Source organism: Phalacrocorax carbo, chromosome 1 (assembly GCF_963921805.1).
Source record: "Phalacrocorax carbo chromosome 1, bPhaCar2.1, whole genome shotgun sequence".
In the NCBI taxonomy this organism is placed as follows: Eukaryota; Metazoa; Chordata; class Aves; order Suliformes; family Phalacrocoracidae; genus Phalacrocorax; species Phalacrocorax carbo.
In genome coordinates, this window is record NC_087513.1 from 215414128 (window position 1) to 215434456 (window position 20329).

A 20329-nucleotide genomic window follows, 5' to 3' on the forward strand; every position below is an offset into this window, starting at 1 on the left:
TTTGCACCTGGAATCCCGTTCCAACGCCTTATAGGATCGAGGTCTCTGCTTCTGAGTGTTTCCACCTAGCACATCGTGCAGGGACAGACCAAAGATAACGAATGGCTGCAGAAAGGCTTGATCCAACAACTCAATTGCAGGCCCAGCCCTTAAAAGCTAACAGAAAAAATGCGAGTATAATTTTAAATACAATGGAAAAATGCATATTCTAGAACAGTGCTATTATGTATATTGGTTCTCACATACACGCCTTGTTTTGACAACAGAGAGCTGAGGTTACACATATCCACATTTTAAAATATTAATTTAGGCTAGCCTTACGGTGAAGGTAGGGAAAAGACTAGGTCGTTGGTTCAAAAGAAAGCATAGACCAGGGAGGGGAAAAAAAAGCCAGGCATGATGAAGTGTTTTTTATTCTGCTATATATTTTTATATTTGATAGCTCGCAACGCGAGCCCAAATTCTTGGGTATACAATATAGAAAGCAAGAGCAATGAAATCCAAACCAAAACAAATACCAGGAATCACAAAGCAGGCTGCAAATTGCTTTCCCGTTAGTGCAGCTGAACACACGCGCCAGTGGTAACCTACCTAACAGCAAACCACACCTCCAGCAAACCGCTGGAAGTCTCTTCCCTTAAAGTACAGGTGGTTAAAAGGACATTAATTTAGACACATAGCGTTAGGTGCCTCTTTTCTACAGGGGGTGGAGCGATTCCACAAATTGACCCGGTTCCAAAGTGCTGACTGTGTTTTCAGTCTGGGTTTTTTATTTATGGAGATGCCCGTGAAGCGCTTCACAGCACGGGGGGTGGCAGCCGAACCCCACTCAGGTAGCGCGCTCGTTCGGTCTCTGCTGACGAGGCCTGCGCCCAGCTGACGCGGGGAACGGCCAGGCTGAGACTTCTGTAAGAAACCTCAGAGGGGATTTAGCCCTCAGGGCTTCTACTGGTGGGAACAGTGAGAAGAGAAGAAAGGTGGGGGGGGGGGGAAATGTCATTTCTGATTAATTAGGTGCAAGGAAACTGCAGATATCGCACAGGTGCTCGCTCTCTGGCAAGTTTACACCACCAACTGAAGACCCATCAGTGCAAACTAGAACTTTAAAGGCTACAAGAGCACAGCCAAGGGAAAGCCATCCAATCGTAACAAATCCATGGTATTTCTGTAACGCTGACTACATCGCTCAAGAAAACACAGGAGTACATGGGAGAAGGTGAAGAGGTCTTACCATAAACGTATTTTTAAATTAAATTTTTTTTTTCCTTCTGAAAAGATTAAAATAAATTTAACTCTAAATAATAATTAACAAATATTCACAGAAGGGCCTGATCTACACTGGAAGTTGTTTCCAGGAAAGCCTTTATAAATGGATTCCAATGCCTAAAAAAAAAAATTTTCCAACAGATTATAAATACCAGACATAAGAGGACTGGAAGCAGAATCAAAATTTACCTGGGCCATGAACATACCATGATCCTGTGTTACCGTGCTCAAGTCCATTTGTCTAACACCATAGGAATAGCTTTAGCTTTTTATTTTTTTTTTTATAATTAATATAAAGAATAAGTGCAATTTTATCTCTATTCCAGATCACTGATTTCACCTCAATGACTGCTATCAAATCCCCGTCCAAGCTCACTTGTCCGAACTTTTACGCGGTCTGCGGAAGCTGGACATGTTTTCATTCAGTGCATAGATCCTTCGAGAGAACTCCTCAAACTCCCCTAGGACTTGTTCGTCACACTCCACCGCCACGGCATGCTCCACCGGGATGGAGTTAAAGTCTTCTAGCTGATCTCCCGTGCTGAACCCCGTTGCTTCCATCCCCATGATCTCCTCCGCTTGCTCCACAGCGCAGCAAAGGACGGGGCCGAGCGAGGGTCGATACTCACAGGGCTGCTCGTTGCTTGCAGTGCCGGAGCACTCACCAGGCAGAAACGCCCCATTTATTGCACTAGTATGTCCTAGGAAAGACTCCTGCCGCTCTTGGGTATTGTTTAGGCTCCCGTTTTCTCCATTTAAACTGCTGCACAAGTCCTCGCCTTTCTTGGTGTTTCCTTTCGAGGAGTCCATCGAGGTATCCAAGGAGGAAGATATGGATCCAGGTTTTTTACCTAACTCTCCTACATGGGCCGTGATGGCAACGGGCTGTGTTAAAGCAGAGTTGTAACTAGGAGGTGGAGTTTTGTACTGTAGTCTTTCGTTTCCCGTGCTGGCTCGTTTTCGGAGTCCTTTATCCGGAGAAGGAAGCCCACTGGAAAAGCCAATATCCAATCTGCCGACGCTAGAGCTCTGTCTCTTTGGAACGGGAATTGCACTGGATGTGTGGTGTCGATCACTATAAAAGAAGGAAAGGATAAATCACAGCTGTCAGGCACGCTCACGAGCAATACAGATGTTTAACCAAAGGCTGAAGCAATTATTTTATCACAACTCCGGGCTCCGTTTGGCCAACTGCTTGTATCCTGAAGTGCTAAAACCCCAAACGTGTTTAATGCTGTATGAACTACAGAAGACACCCCAGAGGACAGCTTTACTGAAAACCGGTAAGATCGTGTAGGAACATTTACAAAGCTCCATGGTTTGAAGAGTCAATCACCCAAGAAACCACCACATTATGTTAATTCGTACTGTTAACACTGTTTTATAGGACCAAGCTGTATTTTATGAATTATTACTGTTGACCTTCTATTTATGTATTTATGGCCTGTACTGGGCCATCATAAACTCTTCAAAAGTGAGTAATAATGGCCGAATCCTCTAAGAGGAACTTCTTCCAGCACTGGACTTCCCTGACAGCTGCACAAAGGACTAAAAACACACTAACTTTGCTATTTGCAGAGGATTATTTTTGCCAGATCTTCTGCTTTTCTGTGCCAATCGTTCCAAAACTTTTTGGACAAACGTCAACCTCCGTTTCTTGAGGAACGTGAACTAATCAAGCTTAATTTACAAGTTTGATTTTACTATTTAATACAGTTCCACAGGCCACTTACACTGTCTCTGGGTCTGTAATTTGTAACATCCGCTTTACGTCATCTGGGGTGTGTTATGTGAATTTTCCTTCATCGGCTTAATCCTTATCCAAATATAATCACCGTCCTATATGCAAATACTATGTTATACATTCACTTAAGCAACCGGTTCATTTTCCTTCCAATTTAAAACAAACGTAAAAAATACAGCTCTTACTGATCTGCTGAATATATAACTCCAAGATTCAACTGCTGTCAGTATGAGTTTCCTTCATTAACTCAATTTAAAGGAAACTTCTGCTCAAGGCCTGATACATTTTGGGATCTGTCTTGCAGGGGGGAAAAAAAAATCTTGGAATAGCAGTTATGAGTAGTCCCTAGCATGGATCCTTTTGCACATTTTTTCCCCTTCTTGCTCCCCTTTGTAAATAGGGTAAGTTATATTGCAAAAAGTCCCTCTGTGAAAAATAAGTGTCCCCACGGGCAGGCAGCGTGGAGGACTACCGCTCTTTAATTTCCTCTCCCATCTTACCTCCTCCCAGGCTGCCCCTTAATCCACGGGTAGGACTTCCTTCTCTTCCATAAAACCCTCAAATTACAACTGCTTTTCAAAATTTACAGTTGTGGACAGTGAAGGAGAGATAAGCGCCACCCACGCGGCCAGCAGCACGAGCTTTCTGCTTGGATTTCAAACTGCTGTTTCAGACTTTCTAATGCAAACTCTGCGCAGCATTTGCAGCCTTGTTCCCAAAGGTTCGGAGCGCTCTTAACAGAGGCAACAAAACAGGAATCGGTATGTGCCACGGATGCTAATAAGTGCCGTACGTGTGCTCTTGGAGGCTAGCCCTCGAGCCCCTTACTGACCAGGGACTTCAAAATAATTTAACCAACCCCTACACAATCAACTGTTTATTTTTAAAATGATGTAAGATGACAACCACAAGAATCTGAGGCAGGACGCTTGCGAACTTTACTTGGGCAACGCACACTGCAGACGTGTCGGGGATGGTCTGTTTTCCCCTCGCCTTCCCCCAGCTTCGTGCTTTCAGCCTTGATTCAGAAAATACACAAATGCTTGGTATTATTTATTTGATTGGATTCTGTTTATCTTAAATCCCAGATAAGAAAGTTTTTCATATTACCTCTAGGTTTGCTGAATCTTCCTGAAGAAAAAGCACAGGAAATTGAGTGCTATGGTTTCAGCTTTAACAGCAAAACAAGGTATTTTGCTCTGCATCGAGTTATTAGAAACTTCACAATTAAATGGTAGGTTTTAGGAATTTACCCAAATTTCAAGATACGCATAATTTCACAAAGCCAGATGACGTTTGAGACACTTCTCTGGATCCAAAAGTGCATCATTCTACATTTATATGACCTAATTCCTCACAGACAAGTGACAAATGATCACTGCAGATCACTGTTCAAATTATAAGACACCGTGCAATTAAGTAGATAGTGCTTTTCAGGGCAAGATATCTAAGGTTTTGCTGCCTTTCCCATTCCAGCTATAGAGATGCTGCAGAGCTGAATTATCTCCCTTCTACTTGGATGAGATTGCATATACTGTGGGGATTTGTACATCTCAAAGAGATGTGGCGAGATGCATGTCCCAAAGCCAAGCAGTGGCCATGTGTTGTGGAACTGGGCAGGAAAGGCCTTTCTCCTCCCTGCTTCCTTACAAAACCAAGGCCAAAGCACAGGCTAGGACTAGTCTTGCTGCCAAGGGGAACCTAAACCTGCCACGAGTCTTGAGGAAAAAAGGGTGAGTCTCAAGGCAGGAGAGCCATGAGATTTGTGCTACAAGAGTTTGGACACACGTGCTGTGCTGATCCATCACCTTGTGGCTCTAAATGCAGGAGGCTCAAAAGAAAGAGGCAGGCAAAAAGCAGAGGTGGCTTCTGTGCTCAGCCTCGGTTGGAAAGAAAAAAAAACAAAACACCCCAAGCCAACCAACCAACACAAAACCCCCTGTTGCTAAAGTTTGGTTTATTTTCCTTGTACTGTATTGTGGATTCAAGATCCAAAGGGCAACACACTTGCTTTTTGCAGCTCTAAGAATGAGCTGTAGAAAATGTGTTCCTAAGTCTGGACCTATTGGACAAATCAGCTGCCTAATACCATTTAAAATAGTGAGCACGTGCGCAATTCAAAAAGATGACGGAGGTATAAGAGTGCCATTCTCATACAAGCTCCTTTCCAAACTCAAAGGCCACTTATTGACATCCCTTTCCAAAAGAAACAGGCTATTCCCAGAACTAATTCCAGTCTTGCATTCTCTACAACAATAAAGATAAAAATCTTTCTTCTTGGTTTCTATGAAGATGTCAGGGATGAGTCAAACAGGAATGTCTTCCTGCTGAACCGGAACCCAGAAGGGCTGCAGATTCCAGAGAAACAGCCCCACACGTGCGAACAGTTCGAATAATGCAAGATGCACAGGCAAAAAAGGGTAACTTTTTTTCCCCCACATAAAACAGACGGCAGATGCACAGATGCGTCACGTCGGTTGGTCTGTAGAGTATCCTTTGCGGAGAGAAGTCTGATGCCAAAGCATCACGTCTACAACAGCCAGTATAGCAGTGAGGGCTTCCTATCTCCTGATCTAGGCACAATGACAGGAAGGGTTTATAGGAAATTCTGCCATTTCCCTGGATTTTATTCAACCATTCACAGCACTGGGACAGGCATTTAAGAGATTAAAATCTAATCCAGGAAGAGTTTCAAGCTGTACCTTGTGGATTTAAGTACAGATGAGTGTTTCCCAAAACAATCCCAAGGATATCTACTCTTTACACAGTATTGTAGCGATAAAAGCTCTTGCCTGAAATGTAAGCAGTCAGCAGAGGGTCCAGGCAAGTTAAAAACAGTGGCCTGAAAACCAGCCTATAGACATGTTTCGAGCAGGTCCTCCTGTTGAACATATCACCTTGCGGCACAAGATGCAAGACCTCACAAGAGCAGGAGCCATCTCTGAGGAGGATGACGTGCAGGGAAAGGCAAGCAGAAAGCAATCCGAGCTTTAGTCCTAGTTCCTGAAGCTGCAGAGGCACATTGTTGTGCAAAACGCAAGGAATTCTTGGAGACGTCAAACACAAGGCAAAGCCTCTTTGCCGCTAGAATGGGTAATACCTACTACTCTTATCTGGAGCGCTGGACTGTGCTTTAAACTTGCTCAAATTAATTTTTCTTAGACTCTTTAAAGGGCAAAGACAAGTATCACAGAATCATAGCATCATTAAGGTTGGATTAAGTCCAACCCCAACCCAACATACACAGGCCTCCTAAACCATGGCCCCAGGGGCCACGGCTACACGTCTTTTAAATACCCCCAGGGATGGTGACTCCCCCACCTCTCTGGGCAGCCTGTGCCAGGGCCTGACCACTCTGGCAGGGAAGGCATTTCCCCTCACATCCAACCTAAACCTCCCCTGACGCAGCTCGAGGCCGTTCCCTCTCGCCCTGTCACTGGTGACTTGGGAGCAGAGACCAGCCCCCCCCTCACTCCAGCCCCTCTCAGGCAGCTGCAGAGAGCGAGAAGGGCTCCCCTCAGCCCCCTCTTCTCCAGGCTAAACCCCCCCAGCTCCCCCAGCCGCCCCCCAGCACACTTGTGCTCCAGACCCTGCCCCAGCCCCGCTGCCCTTCTCTGGACACGCTCCAGCCCCTCCAGGGCCTTCTTGTCCTGAGGGGCCCAAAACTGAACATAATATTCAAGGTATGGTCTCACCAGTTCTGCATGAGACCAGTACAGCATGAGACTGTCTAATCCATAAACCCCAAATTACCTTCAACAAGTGCTGTTCGCTTCAGTTTAGGCACAACAGCAGCTTTTCTATGAAGCAGAAGAAAGGAGCAGCAGCAGAAGAAATTTAAGTGTCTGAATAAACCAACATGAAAGCCGTGGTGACTAATTAGCTCGAGAAAAGCAGCTTTACAAACTGTTCTGGTGGGCATGTAAATTTAAGTTCTTCCTAAAAAGAAACACGCCTAAATTCCTTTGTAAATCTAGGCCTTACAGGCAAAAGGGTGAGAAATTAATTAGTTTGCAGGACCAGGAGAGCTTTTAAAGAGCTTGTTATGACAAGGCTATTCAAGCTAACACGTTATGTATGCCTGAACAATACCTCTTCAGTTCAGCAGCCAAAAATAATCATCCCTTCCTTAGTAAGCTGAACTGGCAGAATAATTTATATTAAGTGATCTAACAGCCTAAACGTAGCAGCAATACAAAGCTAATCTCCCTTTTCTACAAAATAACTTCCCAGTTAATAGAGTACATAAGGGCTGCCCCATAGTGCAATAAAGCAGGAATGATCTCCATTTATCACGCAAGCATTCAAACTAATGAATTAGACAAAAAAGCACTTGCAGTCAGGTTCCTTAAACTACATGCAATGGAACAGACTTTACTTAAGACTGCAAAACCAGGTTTTAAGCTGCTGGAGATGCCTATGGGCAAGTTTCCGGAACCATCCATTGCTGCCAGTAAAGATGAGTAGGATGGGTTCAGCTTCAATCAGAAATAAATACGGGGATAACAGCCCAAATCTGAGAAAGCAGGAATGAAGTCAATAGAGTCGTTTAACTGCTTATCAAATATTATCTGAGGCATTTAGATAAAAGTAAATATGCAGGAAGGACTTCAGAGATCAGCCACCTAAGCCTTCGTCGCCGAGGCTCCTTACACAGTCACTATTGACCACAGGGGCAACCCAGGCAACTGGTTTAGGCTGAGTGACGAGTGTCTAGAAGGCAAACATGAGAAGATAAATAGCTCTCTCTATACTTTTAAGCAGAACAATGCTCATAGTCTTGCAGGCAAGTAAAACAGAAACAAAATGGCTCTAGGTACAGCCCGTTAAGCTGTTAAGTCAAGGGGTCTTTTCCTGTTCCATCACCTCCCTCCAGGTGGGAGTGAGAAGTCAAATTGTGTTTTTAGTTTAAAAAGTAATGTTTAGAGAGAGGCGCAGAGCTCAGAAATACTAGGTTGCTCTTAATCTTCATGAAAACAAGCAGCTGACAGAGGGTCTCTATTCCGTTTGCATTTTCCTTGGGAAAAAGGCTGCACTGTTACCAGAGTTCATAGCACTGCACCAAGGCAAAAGTCCAGAGAAGGAGATGCTTTAGCAGCTTCACAGCTCATGGAATTAATAAAATATATATAAAAAAGCAAGTCACATTAGAAAGCTATATCCAATTACCCAGAAACTTTAGAGACCGTAAGGTATCGTCACCAGTGAAGAGTTTGGCTTCAGGAGCAGAGCCCGTTTAGGTACAGCCTTGACCTGAATTACTAGGGTTGAGCTGGTTCAGCCTCCAGCCACCAGTACTTGCTCAGTCTTCTGAGACAGCGAACAGATGTGGCCACCTGTCCAAAAAGAACGGCCTCTGACTAGTGGAGTACAAAAAACCCGATTTGATGAACTGTCATCAGGCCTTAATGACTTTTAGTCATCAAGTTGGATCAGACTAGAGCTGGTTACGTATAGGCGTACGCTGAATTGCTATCAGGAACCAGGATTTCTAACTTAAAGAAAAAAGAGAAACCTCAGATTTATTGGACATTATAGATAAGAGAATTACATCATGGCCAATCTCCATGCATCCAAACCTCAAAAGCCAGTTCACCATAGTCTAACTTCAGCTGTAAGTTTTATTGCCAGCAAAACTACAACGTAGCTGGTTTTCTCCCCAAAATATTAGTTTTCACTAGTCAATAATTAGTCCATTTGGGCATTCTTACAAACCTACGGCTCAAGATGCAGGCTCCACGCTGTAAGCAGGCGAGATAAAGTGATTGAAGGAGGACACAAACGTTTCTAAAGTTGTTTTCTTAACGAACAGATTCTGGTTGTGATCTGTTTGCAGTTTTGATAATCAAGAAAGAAAAAGTTCCTTCAGTCCGATTTGCCTGTGATTATTTAATCTGTCTGCAAGGGACTCGGGGAAGCTGTAAAGCAGTATGAGAGACAGAATACAATTCACAGGCTCAAATATGTATCTTTTCCTCCCCACAAAATGTTTCCTCTGAGGAACATTACTGGATCACAGCTGGTCAAAATACTAAATCTTGATTGTCTGGCCAAAAGCCAAAATCCACAGCTACAGCTCTTTGGTATGAGAATACTTTTTTTTAAAAAGAAAAACAACACAACTTAAACACCATTTGATCTTTTTTTGTTGCAAACTATGACCTCATGGCAGTAAGAACGCTAAATGAAGGTGTTTAAGTTGGTTTATAGCCATCTGAAATGTTTGAAGCTCCAAGAGCAGCTCCGAGCCAATATCATGTCAACTGTGCTAAAAAGCAATAATAGTTTCTCACCTTCTTAGAGATTACTGGTTAAATAACGCACAATAGTGACAGGGCTACAAAGGGAGGCTGCCAGTATGAAGTTAAGGTGAAATGGCGTCTTTTGGCAGCTAAGAAATTCTGAAACACAGTTTAAACGAAAAAAAAAACCAACAAATTTTCATAAATTAAGCTACCAGAGTTTTCTTAACACAAAAGTTAAATTTTAGCCTCCTCTTGAATCTAGCAGTGTATGAATCAATGCACACCTTTGAAACACAAATTTAAGCCTTGCACGCAAGTATTTTTGGGTAAAGCCTTTAAATGCAGGCTCAAAAGGACATCTCCCTGACTACAGATGAGACTTTCTAAAGGAATATCTCCTATCTGCCAGCATTAGATAAGCCTACTGTCTAATCTATCCACTAGGAAAAAAACTCCTCCTCACCGGAGCGCTCAAGTTTGCGGTGTGCTCCTTACTTGCCATTAGTAACCACAAATACTATCTATCCCTCAGAAGTTACACACAATAAATTAAGCTGAAGAATAGGAGAGAAAATGAAAGAGTCTCTTGATTTAATGCAACCATGGTCTAAGGAGCCTGATCTGTGAAAGGTAAATCTGAACACGCAAAAAGGAATAAAACGACGTTCAAAATGTCCGGACTATGCCTAAGTCAAGCTTTGGTGTCTCTCAGAAGCTGGAATAAACTGCTACTGGGACGAAAAAGAATTTAAGAGAAAAAGTGCACAGGGCCGCTTGCATCAGCAAAAGCTAATCTTAAAAACGAGCTGCTTTTCCAGAAGCCAGCGAGACTCCAGGACTAAAGAGCTGGAAACGGAGAGGATTATTCCCTAAAGGAGACAGAAAAGATGTGGGGGACCACAACCGGAATAGTCTAAATCAACAACAACTTTGGCCCATCATCTTTCACCTTAAAAGTTAATATCCAGACCTGATACCAGAAAAATAAGTTACTGCAGTTCTGTAGCTTCCATAACAGCGTTTGCGGGAAGCAACAGATCTGTCCTGGTTTCGTCTACATACAGCACAAATAATATTTTGCAGCAGGGGTAAGGGGGAAGAAAACTAAACACAGCAGAATATAGGTGCCAGGAGAGATCTGAAGAGGGAAGCAGAGCTTGTAGGCCTGCAAGCTTACTGCAATAAATCACGCGTGTTGGGATGTGAAAACATGTATTAATCATTGAAGTGTCATGCCTGAGAAACCAAAACAACACAAATCTCACCAGGCAGAGGAGGGATCCAGCAGCATTAAAGGCGATTAAATCTTGAGGCAAAAGGCACTTCACTCCACAGACCTTCAACAGGGCCCAGAGCTCCAGGCAGAGCAATGGAGTTCGTGAAAGCCCGAAGCTGAGACTTTAAAGCCAACTGCCAAAATTGCTCTGAGGGAAGTATGAAACAGGTGGGCTCTTCTACAAAAGCCGTGGGGCTTCTCTGTTTGCTTGTGTTTAATCTGAAGGGGTAAAGAAACTATTTCGTACTCAAATCTAAGCCGATGCTGATCGGAGAAAGAGGTTAATCCTGAAATAACTACGTATTTCTGTTAACCTGAATAGCTAGGGGATTCAATTCCATTCCAGACTGCAGAGGAATACAGAAGTGTCCAAATAAAAGCAAAAACGGGGGCCATGCTTGGGCTAGGAGTTAAAACCAGTCTTGTTCAAAGAGAAATCAAGCACAGTCTAAGCGTTGTTTTTTACCAGCATGTTTACGATTCAACAGAACTGCAGTTCAGCAAAACCCAACTACGGTGCTAAGAAGGGAAACTGAAGACCAGCAACACCAAAACCAAAGAAACCGGGCAGCGCCGGTGAATCTGTAGATAAGAAAAACCCGTCGCCGCCTCACCTGTTCCTGCTCTCACCCTGCAAACCAAGGATAACCTGGAAATATTTTACTGACTATGGTCTGTGGCAGAGGGTGTCAGATGACTTACCTACAGTATCCTGAAAACAAAACATTCCTTCAAATCTTCATTTTAACAGCTGGTGGCTTTTATGCTTGTTTAAATATACGTAATCAGATATTATCCACAAGACAGTGGGCATCTGTAGTCTGCTACGTATGTGCTCAGCTGCAATGCCCGATTATGAAAGTCTAGCCAGTTTTCCCCTTTAGCCAGACTCCCTGTAAAGCCTCATTTCCATTTATATTATTAGGAAGTACTAAGGAGCATTGTTTAGAATCATTAGCCTTAAAAAAAAGTTAAAAATGAACAACTATTCATACAAGTTTTGGAGGTGAGAGGGAAATGAGGCATAGACATTCAGGAGCAGGGGGGAGGAGGGAATGTGATACTCCCGCAGAACTATGCTTAATATTCCTGCAAGTTCTGAAATATTATCCAGCCAAAAAATGTGTTTTGTCTTGCTAACGACTGCGTATCACCTATAGGTAAAAAAACCCACCCTGGCTGTATGATGGCAAAACCTCCAAGGCATAACTGAAGCTTCCATTATCAGCTCTTCAACGCCAGCCCACACCAGAAGGGAAGAACAGATACCTACGCTCTGGAAACGATTCCTGTTTAACGTGTCCCAGAGCCACCCACCGCTGCTTACTCAAGCCTGAAGGAGACATCCACGACCTGTCCCCTCCCACTCTACCGAGGAGTGCACACAAGTGCTCCAGAAGTCACCGTTTAGGTGTTCTGACCCTTCAGTTTCAGATGGGACCACACGTCATCTCGGGATTTTTACATCGCAGTGATGGATACCCCCCAAACACCCACGGTCATGTTTGCGTGACGAAGCAAGCTGCTCTTTATGCGTCTTGCTAGGGGATATGAAGAAAAACAGGGAGAATCTTTTCAGCTGTGCCTGAAATCAGTGACAGAATAAAACTGCACAAGGGACTGAGCTTCCTTTTCTCAGGGCCTGTTTACATCCACTGTTTTGCTGGCCGAGTTGGGGTTCCACCAGGCAACGCTTCTTACAGTATTGCTCAAAGATGATACTTTTTCTACTCCTGTATTTGTTTTCCTTTGCCAAGACACTCCTCCCAAAACAAGTGATTTGGACACTAGAGTTCACATGGATCAGCATTTCTGTGCCAGGAATGAAAGATAACAAAGGCAAAGAGCGACACAGAAATAAGGGCTGGAAATAGCTGCGGCAGGATGACGTCCCATGGGATTTCCATTCACTGTTACCCACGGCAGTATAACTTCTGTCCCCAAGGCCTGATGTTAAAGCATGCGCTTATAATTTTCCAATGGAGCAATAAAAAAAGCTTGGTTTTGTTTTTGCATGAAAGGATGGGAGATCACGTACTGTCATTAGAACTGATGTGTTGCTCTTCCCATGTTCTACATATTGCAGGGAGGGGGAAAGGAGACTTTTAGAGCTTAGCAACATTTTATGATCCTACTGAAATACAGCAAAAAGAACCCTCTTGGAGCAGTAAAATCAGAGTTTGCCCGCTGTTATTCAACCTAAGACTATTTATCACTTAAGGCTTTTTCTGCATTCATTTCAGAAAGTATTTCCATCACCAGAAAAACTCACCTTATACTGTGCTGCCTCTACACCTGTCACGAAGATCATGGCAAGAGACTAGTCTGTGTTACACTACTTCTGCTGGTTTAACGTGACAGGAATTCAGATACAATATGAATAGCACTAAAAAGTTTTAACTCCACTGTTAAAGAAAGGCCAGTGCCACAATGTTTAGTGTCGTTTCACATGAGATTTAAGAACTAGCTCAAGCTTGGGTTTGAGCCTCCCCTAAAAGCCACATACTAGTCTGAAACTACTAAGGTTTGGCTTATTAGTGTTTTGTAGTTCATTATCTTTTTAGGAAGAACTAGTTTCCTTTAGGAAGACTGGAAGCACTCCTTCACCTTGATTTAGCATAATTATGTGCCAAAAGCAATTACTTCTCAGATCAACCGAAGGAGCAAGGGAGTCCATATCCATCACCAGAGCATCTGGCAGCAAAACCTGGTGGGGTTAGCTCATACTGGATGGTATTTTTAATACCTTGGAGTATCCAGAGCATCTGCCGGGGCCAGGTACGACGCAGAGACCACACAAGACCTGTGCAACTTTGGGGCGGTGAATAGTTAAAGTAGGGATCCTAAATGGCACGATGCTGTATTTGGGTGGGATTCAGGCACCCAAAGAACGGAGATGAGAATGGAGGACAAAATAACAGTTTAAGGTAAGAGGCTGCATGAATGCAGACAATTCAAACAGCATAAATTAAAAAATGAGATACAAAGCATGTAACACCTGCAGAAATACACTTGCTAGTGAATCACCTTCCACATTTCTAAAGTTTATCTTAGTGGGTTTAAGGAGAACTGGTCAAGCCTCACACTCAAACAACTGCTGCAAGCTAAGCCTACACCAACTTTAGTCATATAACATGGAGACCTGGTGGCTTTGATTTTCTACACAGACAGTGGAGAGTGAGTCCAGATCCTCCAGAGCACATTGGGGCAGAAGCATCATGAGTTTCCCTGGAAGGTTACTGTAGCCTTCAGTTACTCATTAACATAGCTTCCCATTTACCAACCACACTCCACGTGCAACAGCTATTTTTGTTAGCAGCAATTATACTCAACACAAATCGTGCTGATTATAAACCACAGATTCCCACCCAGCTCACCTGAATTACATTTAAAGCAAGTGGGAAGCCAGGTACAGAGCAGGCGAAGAGCTGTTCTGCTTCTTAGACCTTTCTACCCTCCTGGACTATCATAATACAGAAGGTACATCTGCTACCAACACTTGGATACAAGAGAACGATTAATTCACCTCCTGTTAGTGAAGAACCTTGTTTTTCAGTCTTCCCCCACCCCCCCACTCCTGCAGGAAGTGTTATGGGCCCATCACGTGGATAAGAGCACAGAAGACGATAGTAGAATATTGTGGACATCTAACATGGTCTGTATTTTGGGGAAGTCGCAGTCTTCTTCAAGCATACTTAACTCTTACAAAGAGGAGCTGCTAGTTTGTGAAGAATTAGTACAGCTAAGTTTCTTTTAGCATCCACCTCTTCTTAATTATGAAGAAATACTTACCATCTAATCATTAGCCCAAGCTCCAAGAAGTTTTTCAGGTTAGGAAGAGTTTGCCTTAGGTCTGGAGTACTCAGCCCATGTTGATATCTAAGCTACAAGAACAGAAAAACCTAAAATTAGCACAGCTTTCCAACTCCCAGATTACCACGCACAGAACATTATGGTCAGTTAATTTACTAGGTTTTTCAAAGAAAGCATAGGATAATCAGGCAGTTGCAAGAGATCTACTGCCTTTAAGGAAATGTTCCATTTAATACTCATAACCTCGTATTAGCAAAACCCACCCAAGAACAGGAACCAACTAATCAGTCAGTCTGACTGTTAAACCTCGTGGTACTTTTCCCATTTCCAGTCTAACAGGAGAGGAGCCGCACAGCTTAATGAAAACACGGCTGTCAAGTGAAAAGACCAAACTGCAATGTTCTATATTCACCGCTTCAAACACATTTCTTTGTGTGCAGGTGTCCTCTGTCTTCCTGAGCGTATCAACGTATGCTGGAATCAGTAGGGGGATTATTACAGTCATCTCAACTAGCAAAAATACATACTGTCACACAACTGATCTAAATCTGTGCTCCTTACTCAGCTTACATCAACATTTAACCTGCTATTATTCTCGTTAATTAAACCCAGTATTCAAATGCAACGCCACGTAGCTGAGAGAAAGGCTTCAAATACTGACTTCTTTTAACCCAGGTATTAACTCCTATGTGGGTGCAAACACAAATGAAAAGATTCAGTACACTGACTCCATGCAAACCACAACTTGCTTTTACCCTCAGATTCCCAGATGAAGTACACATGACATAATTACCAGTAGTGACAGTTATAAACTACTTATTCATTATATATATATGAACTAAAAATAACCCCGGAAAAAATGGCACATGGAAGGGAAGGACTGACTTTCTTTCAAGTTTCAATCTCGAAACTTCAGGGAAACTTTGCAGGGAAATTTATCCCTTGTGTGGTTAAAATATATTTTAAAAATCCCTATATTCCAATATCTCTAAGACTGTTGACTGAAGCAGTATCAACGCAATATGTGGATGTTAATTCCCTCTATAAGTCAGAGCTGGCCTCCGATATACACAGGCAGTAACTGCACAAATTTGATACTGATAGAGCTACTTGCTGAAACACAGAACAATCCCAATCAAAGTTAAATTTGGGGTTTTTTTTAGAATGACACGCCTGTTTCCCTAAGTCATGAAGGTAAGGTATAGGCAAGCATCCTCTGAGTCAGGAAGATTTCCCGCTTCTCCCAAACAATGGGCCAATCAGTTTTTCACAGAGAAAGGCTCTTGAAATTGGGCATGATTGCTCTGCTCGCCTGAGTTTTAGAAAGAAAAATTGTTTTGGAAGAAAATCATCCTCCGTACTGCACTGTACAACAGTAGGCCATTTACTACACAGTTTATTATTTCCATATGGACACAGTCAAGTCATATGGTGGGCTTGGATTCATATTTTCTGCTACAATGACAGAACCTGGATTAAGACAACCATACAATATAAATTACTAAACGATCACCACATTCTCCTGATGGGATTACAGTGGATTTGGTTAACCAAAGAACTAGCCTGGGGCAAAAGAAATAAGAGAAAAAAAAATATCAAAAACATTACATTCATTCCTCCTACTACAATCATACATTCATAGAATACCCCTTTTTATAGTCATCCTTAAATTCTAAGGTTTCAGAGCATGAAAAGGATTAAGGGATCTCTCTATTTCCAACAGCCAAAATCAGAGGAACGCATGTGAGATGCTCTTGTATCAAAACATGACCAAAACCGCTGTTTTTGCTAAAACACACTTCCACGTTGCAAATAGCAGAGAGGCACAGTAAGTAATGTTGGGATGTACATTTTGTGAAGCCTCTAGGAAAAAAAATGTGATTTCACTTTATAAACTGCATTCTATTTTGGCTTTGCAATAGCTTAAAAGGCACCTTATGCCTCTGTATCACTACAAGCCGACAACGAGGTATTTATGAAACAAACCTACAAGTAATCCCCAAAGCTGCTGAAAAACTCATCGCCTTCTAGTGACGGGAGTGGCAGGGAAGGAATCAGTCGAGGCATCAGAGCTTTGAGTTACTTCCCAGGTTTTAGTGTGGCTCCAAAATTACCTCCTCATTCATAGAATCGTTAAGGTTGGAAAAGCCCCTTAAGATCATTGAGTCCAACCGCTAACCCATCACTGCCAAGTCCACCACTAAACCATACCCTCAAGCACCACATCTACCCTTCTTTTGAATACCCCCAGGGATGGAGACTCAACCACCCCCTTGGGCAGCCTGTGCCAGGGCCTGACAACCCTTTCGGTGAAGAAGTTTTTCCTAATGTCCAACCTAAACTTCCCCTGGCGCAGCTTGAGGCCGTTTCCTCTCGTCCTATCGCTTGTTACTAGGGGGAAGAGACAGACCCCCGCCTCGCTACAACCTCTTCCTTTGCAGTGCTCTGCAGTCATCTCGCATACCCCAAAACAGAAATCCCTCTACTTCTAGTGAATGAGAGAACCTGCTACACATACAGGACACAGCAAACGGGAGCATGGAGGGAGGAAAAATGAGGTTTCTCTTTTACTTAAGAGAGCAGAACTCTTCTTCATCCTGCTCTTACCCTCTGACAACGCTGTATCGTTAGTAAGGACTTGTTTTTTTTCCCCCCAAACCATAAAGCATTTCTCACACACCTTTCCTTAAGTTTATCATTTTTAATGGTCACACCACACATACAGGAGTAGTTACTCCACCTCACCCAATAAATAAGACACTGAACAACAGTAATAGCCATCATGTGTTACAACAGGATTCATACGAGTACGATTTAACATCAAAGTCAATTTTAAAAAGAGAAAAAAATGTAGGGAGAGGACAGCTGCTTTGCCCACAAGAATTAAAAGGAACTTAAAAATAGAGCTTAACATTATGGAAGACAAAAAGAGAACAGAGGCAAGCAGGAGAGCAGAGAAACGTGACATCTGGGTAGGAAACCAAAAGCAGGGAGAGGTGACCGTGGGCTGTCTCGGTTCTCCTAAGAAACCGCGTTCGCATTTCATCTGTTGCTATCACACATCACCCATCCTGACCCGCCCCGCATTACGTTTCCAAAGGAACCGAGTGTTGTTCGCAAAAGCAGCATTTTATTTAAAGATTAGATTCAGGATATTACAGACCCGGCCATCCAAAGAAAATGTGCCTGTTTTAATTTGAGTGAACAAGTGTCCAAGATTTGTGTGCACGTTTATGATCGTGTACTCTCCACGGGACTGTGAGAACATCATTAATGATGTTCGAGTAATAAAATATTAATTGCCATTTCCCTATAAATATTTAGCTCCCATATACAGCTTTGTTTTCCCAAGTGCTGTGTGAAACGTTACTTGACTAAACAAAACCACGTAGAAATTATGAACTGGAAAAAAAACAAGCCGAAAGACATCAGAGGCTTCAGACAGGAGTCTGAGTCCGCTCTCGTACCAGTTACCAGCCACACTTACTCCACAGAAACAAGAGCAGCTGATGAGATGCAGCACATTTTATGAACAGCTCAAGACAGAACGACTAAAGGGTACTGATATTTAAGGGGGGGGGGGGGGGGGGGGGAATCTCACTTTGTAATTTCATTCAATTATACAGATTTATTCCTTTTACTCATCTCAAAAAGTGAAAGTTCCAACATTTTATTGTACTTTGTTGCTTTGGCTTCTGTGTAAAGTTATTGAATTAGAGATGTAAAGAAGTGGCTAGTAAAGTAACTGGGGGAAAAAAAACCCCTACTCACGTGTCTACAGGATTTTAGCAAACAAACCTAGCTTCATTCAATTTGATTCCTTTCTCAGAAAACTTGTATCCCAAAGCTCCGACAGTACAAACCCAGTGTGATACACTTAATCATTTCAGCATTGTGAAGAGACTTTGAAGAGAGGACAGACGTCGTCAGCTGTCAGCAGGCAACTGCCTTGGCTGCTTTTGTAAAACCCGAGTTTTTTGCTTATCCTCAGATGATTTCAGAAGTACCTGTCCAGAAGAATCTGAAGGAAGAGGAGATTAAATTTATCCTAAGGCCAACCCTACCTCTATAGAAGACCAGCCTATCATACTAGTGAGCATTTTATATTATACTTGGTATTTATGTATTCCAACATCACAGAAAACCATAAATGTTGAAATAAACAACATTTAAAGCAACGGTTCTCCGAGGGAAAGGGAGATATAGTCTTAAAACTTGTATTAGCTTTCTCAAACTGTTCAAACACTGAATTTCCAACAAAGATGAAGAAAATTACTTCAGCAAACACAACCGTGCTATTAGCTGTAGGTGATGCAGGACAAAAAAAATGAAAGTTAACTCCTACCAGGCCGGGCAAAATTGGTTCAGACTCTTTAGGAAGAGTAAAAAAAAAAAGAAATAATATCCAGTTGCTCCAGCTTCTACCTGCATTTCCTTCTACGCAAGGGTTGAACTTGCACTGGAAGGAAGTCATCTGTCCTCAGCAGTGAATCAGCTTCACCCAGAGCATCTCTCAACCACTCCTGCCAGCCGAGCATCTTCCAAGTCATTAATTTCGTCAACTAGACTGTAATACTTAAAATCGTGCCAGACAACAGAGAAGCTTGCCACCTTCCTAAAGGGAAGAACGCCATGATAAAAATGTTCATTCATCAAATCACGACCCAGCATAGTTACCTCATCCGTCAACTAAACTAAAATACAAACCTGCAAAGGTTCAGTTACTCTCCTATAAAGTCCGTAAGATAAGAAGTACTAAAACTATTAAAGTTTTTTAAATCAGTTGGCTTAAATAGAAGCCATCTAGCTGTCTTTCTATGTCTGGGTAGTATCAGATTGCACCCAAGATCAAAATCAGGGCTTTTGCCACTTAGGGGCTGCCACTTAAGAAAAATATCCTGCATTTGCATGCAAGAAGAATAGCCCATTCCTCATCCTAACTCCTGTAACAGTATTTAGTAACTAATGGTATACAAGCACATATATATTTACTTCCAGCCAGAAACCACAGAGTACCTTGACTGGAATAACCTTTTTTGGGTGAGTAGGACAACTGCAGTTCTGAACTCATCTGTTCATCATTTACCATCTTGCTTCCCCAGCCATATCCACCTTGTTCTAAGCCATGTGGAAGCATTCTTACAGCTCAGACGACGTTAATAAAGTTGAAAACACCAGCCACTTCAGTACATGCTATGCATAATACTTGAGCCGGCACTGAGACTTCCAGGGTTTTTGCACTTCCCTTAGTCTCTGCTGCAGGCAAAGGGTCCTTGCTGCCGGAGCACCGTCTGTATCCGTACAAGAGGTGGACACAACCCACACCTACGCTACGCAAGCTCATGTACTAAGGCAGTCAAGAGCAATTTTGAATTATTTTCAGTTAAATGAGGAGTTTTTTCTTGAGAGCATCAAGCATTTAAAAGGACATCTGCTCCACAAATGTGAAAACCCACAAACAAAAATAGAAGCCGAAGAGAGTACTTTCAATCAAGTTTGCACTGTTGGTTAGAAGCCAAGAATTTACATAAGGTTTTCAGAGGATGTCAAACGCTGGGACAGAAATATAAAATGCAAGTTTTAATAAAATGACATAGTTAATTGTTTTACAAGAACCTGGATGACTTTTCCGAGTATGAAGGAGCACTGGCTGTGATTCAGATGACTAAGCACAGCAATAATGAAAACAGAAAGTGTTGTTATAATGCCTGTTGCTATATAAACAACCTTGGGGGATCAGTGAAATAATGCCTGCTGCTATATAAACAGTTGTGTGTGTTTATACCTTTTGGGGGAAATTATAAAATTTTAGATTATTTGCACTTTTAACATGTTGTTGCCTTTGTTTTATTAAATCTAGGTAGTTGCTCTAGCTCGGAATGGCTACATGGGTTTGCTGGAAAACCCTTACACTGCAACGTTAATGAAACTTATTAGGGTATCAATTAGGTCTTTAGATAGCGCATCTCAAAACTAAGCATGTAA

General features: G+C 42.5%; 1 protein-coding gene across 2 annotated transcripts in view; it reads right to left on the bottom strand.

Moving 5' to 3' along the window:
* Positions 1-1396: 1396 nt before the first annotated feature.
* UVRAG (UV radiation resistance associated) overlaps positions 1397-20329 on the bottom strand; it is a 101884-nt gene continuing 82951 nt past the window's right edge. Inside the window, exons 14-15 of one of the 2 annotated variants that reach the window (XM_064441536.1) lie at positions 14324-14415; positions 1397-2341 (exon numbers count right to left, since the gene is read on the bottom strand). In XM_064441536.1, coding sequence (XP_064297606.1) covers positions 1639-2341; positions 14324-14415 — 795 coding nt within the window. In that variant the 3' untranslated portion in view covers positions 1397-1638. The remainder of the gene's footprint in view (positions 2342-14323; positions 14416-20329) is intronic. The other variant, XM_064441537.1, reaches the window with a different exon arrangement.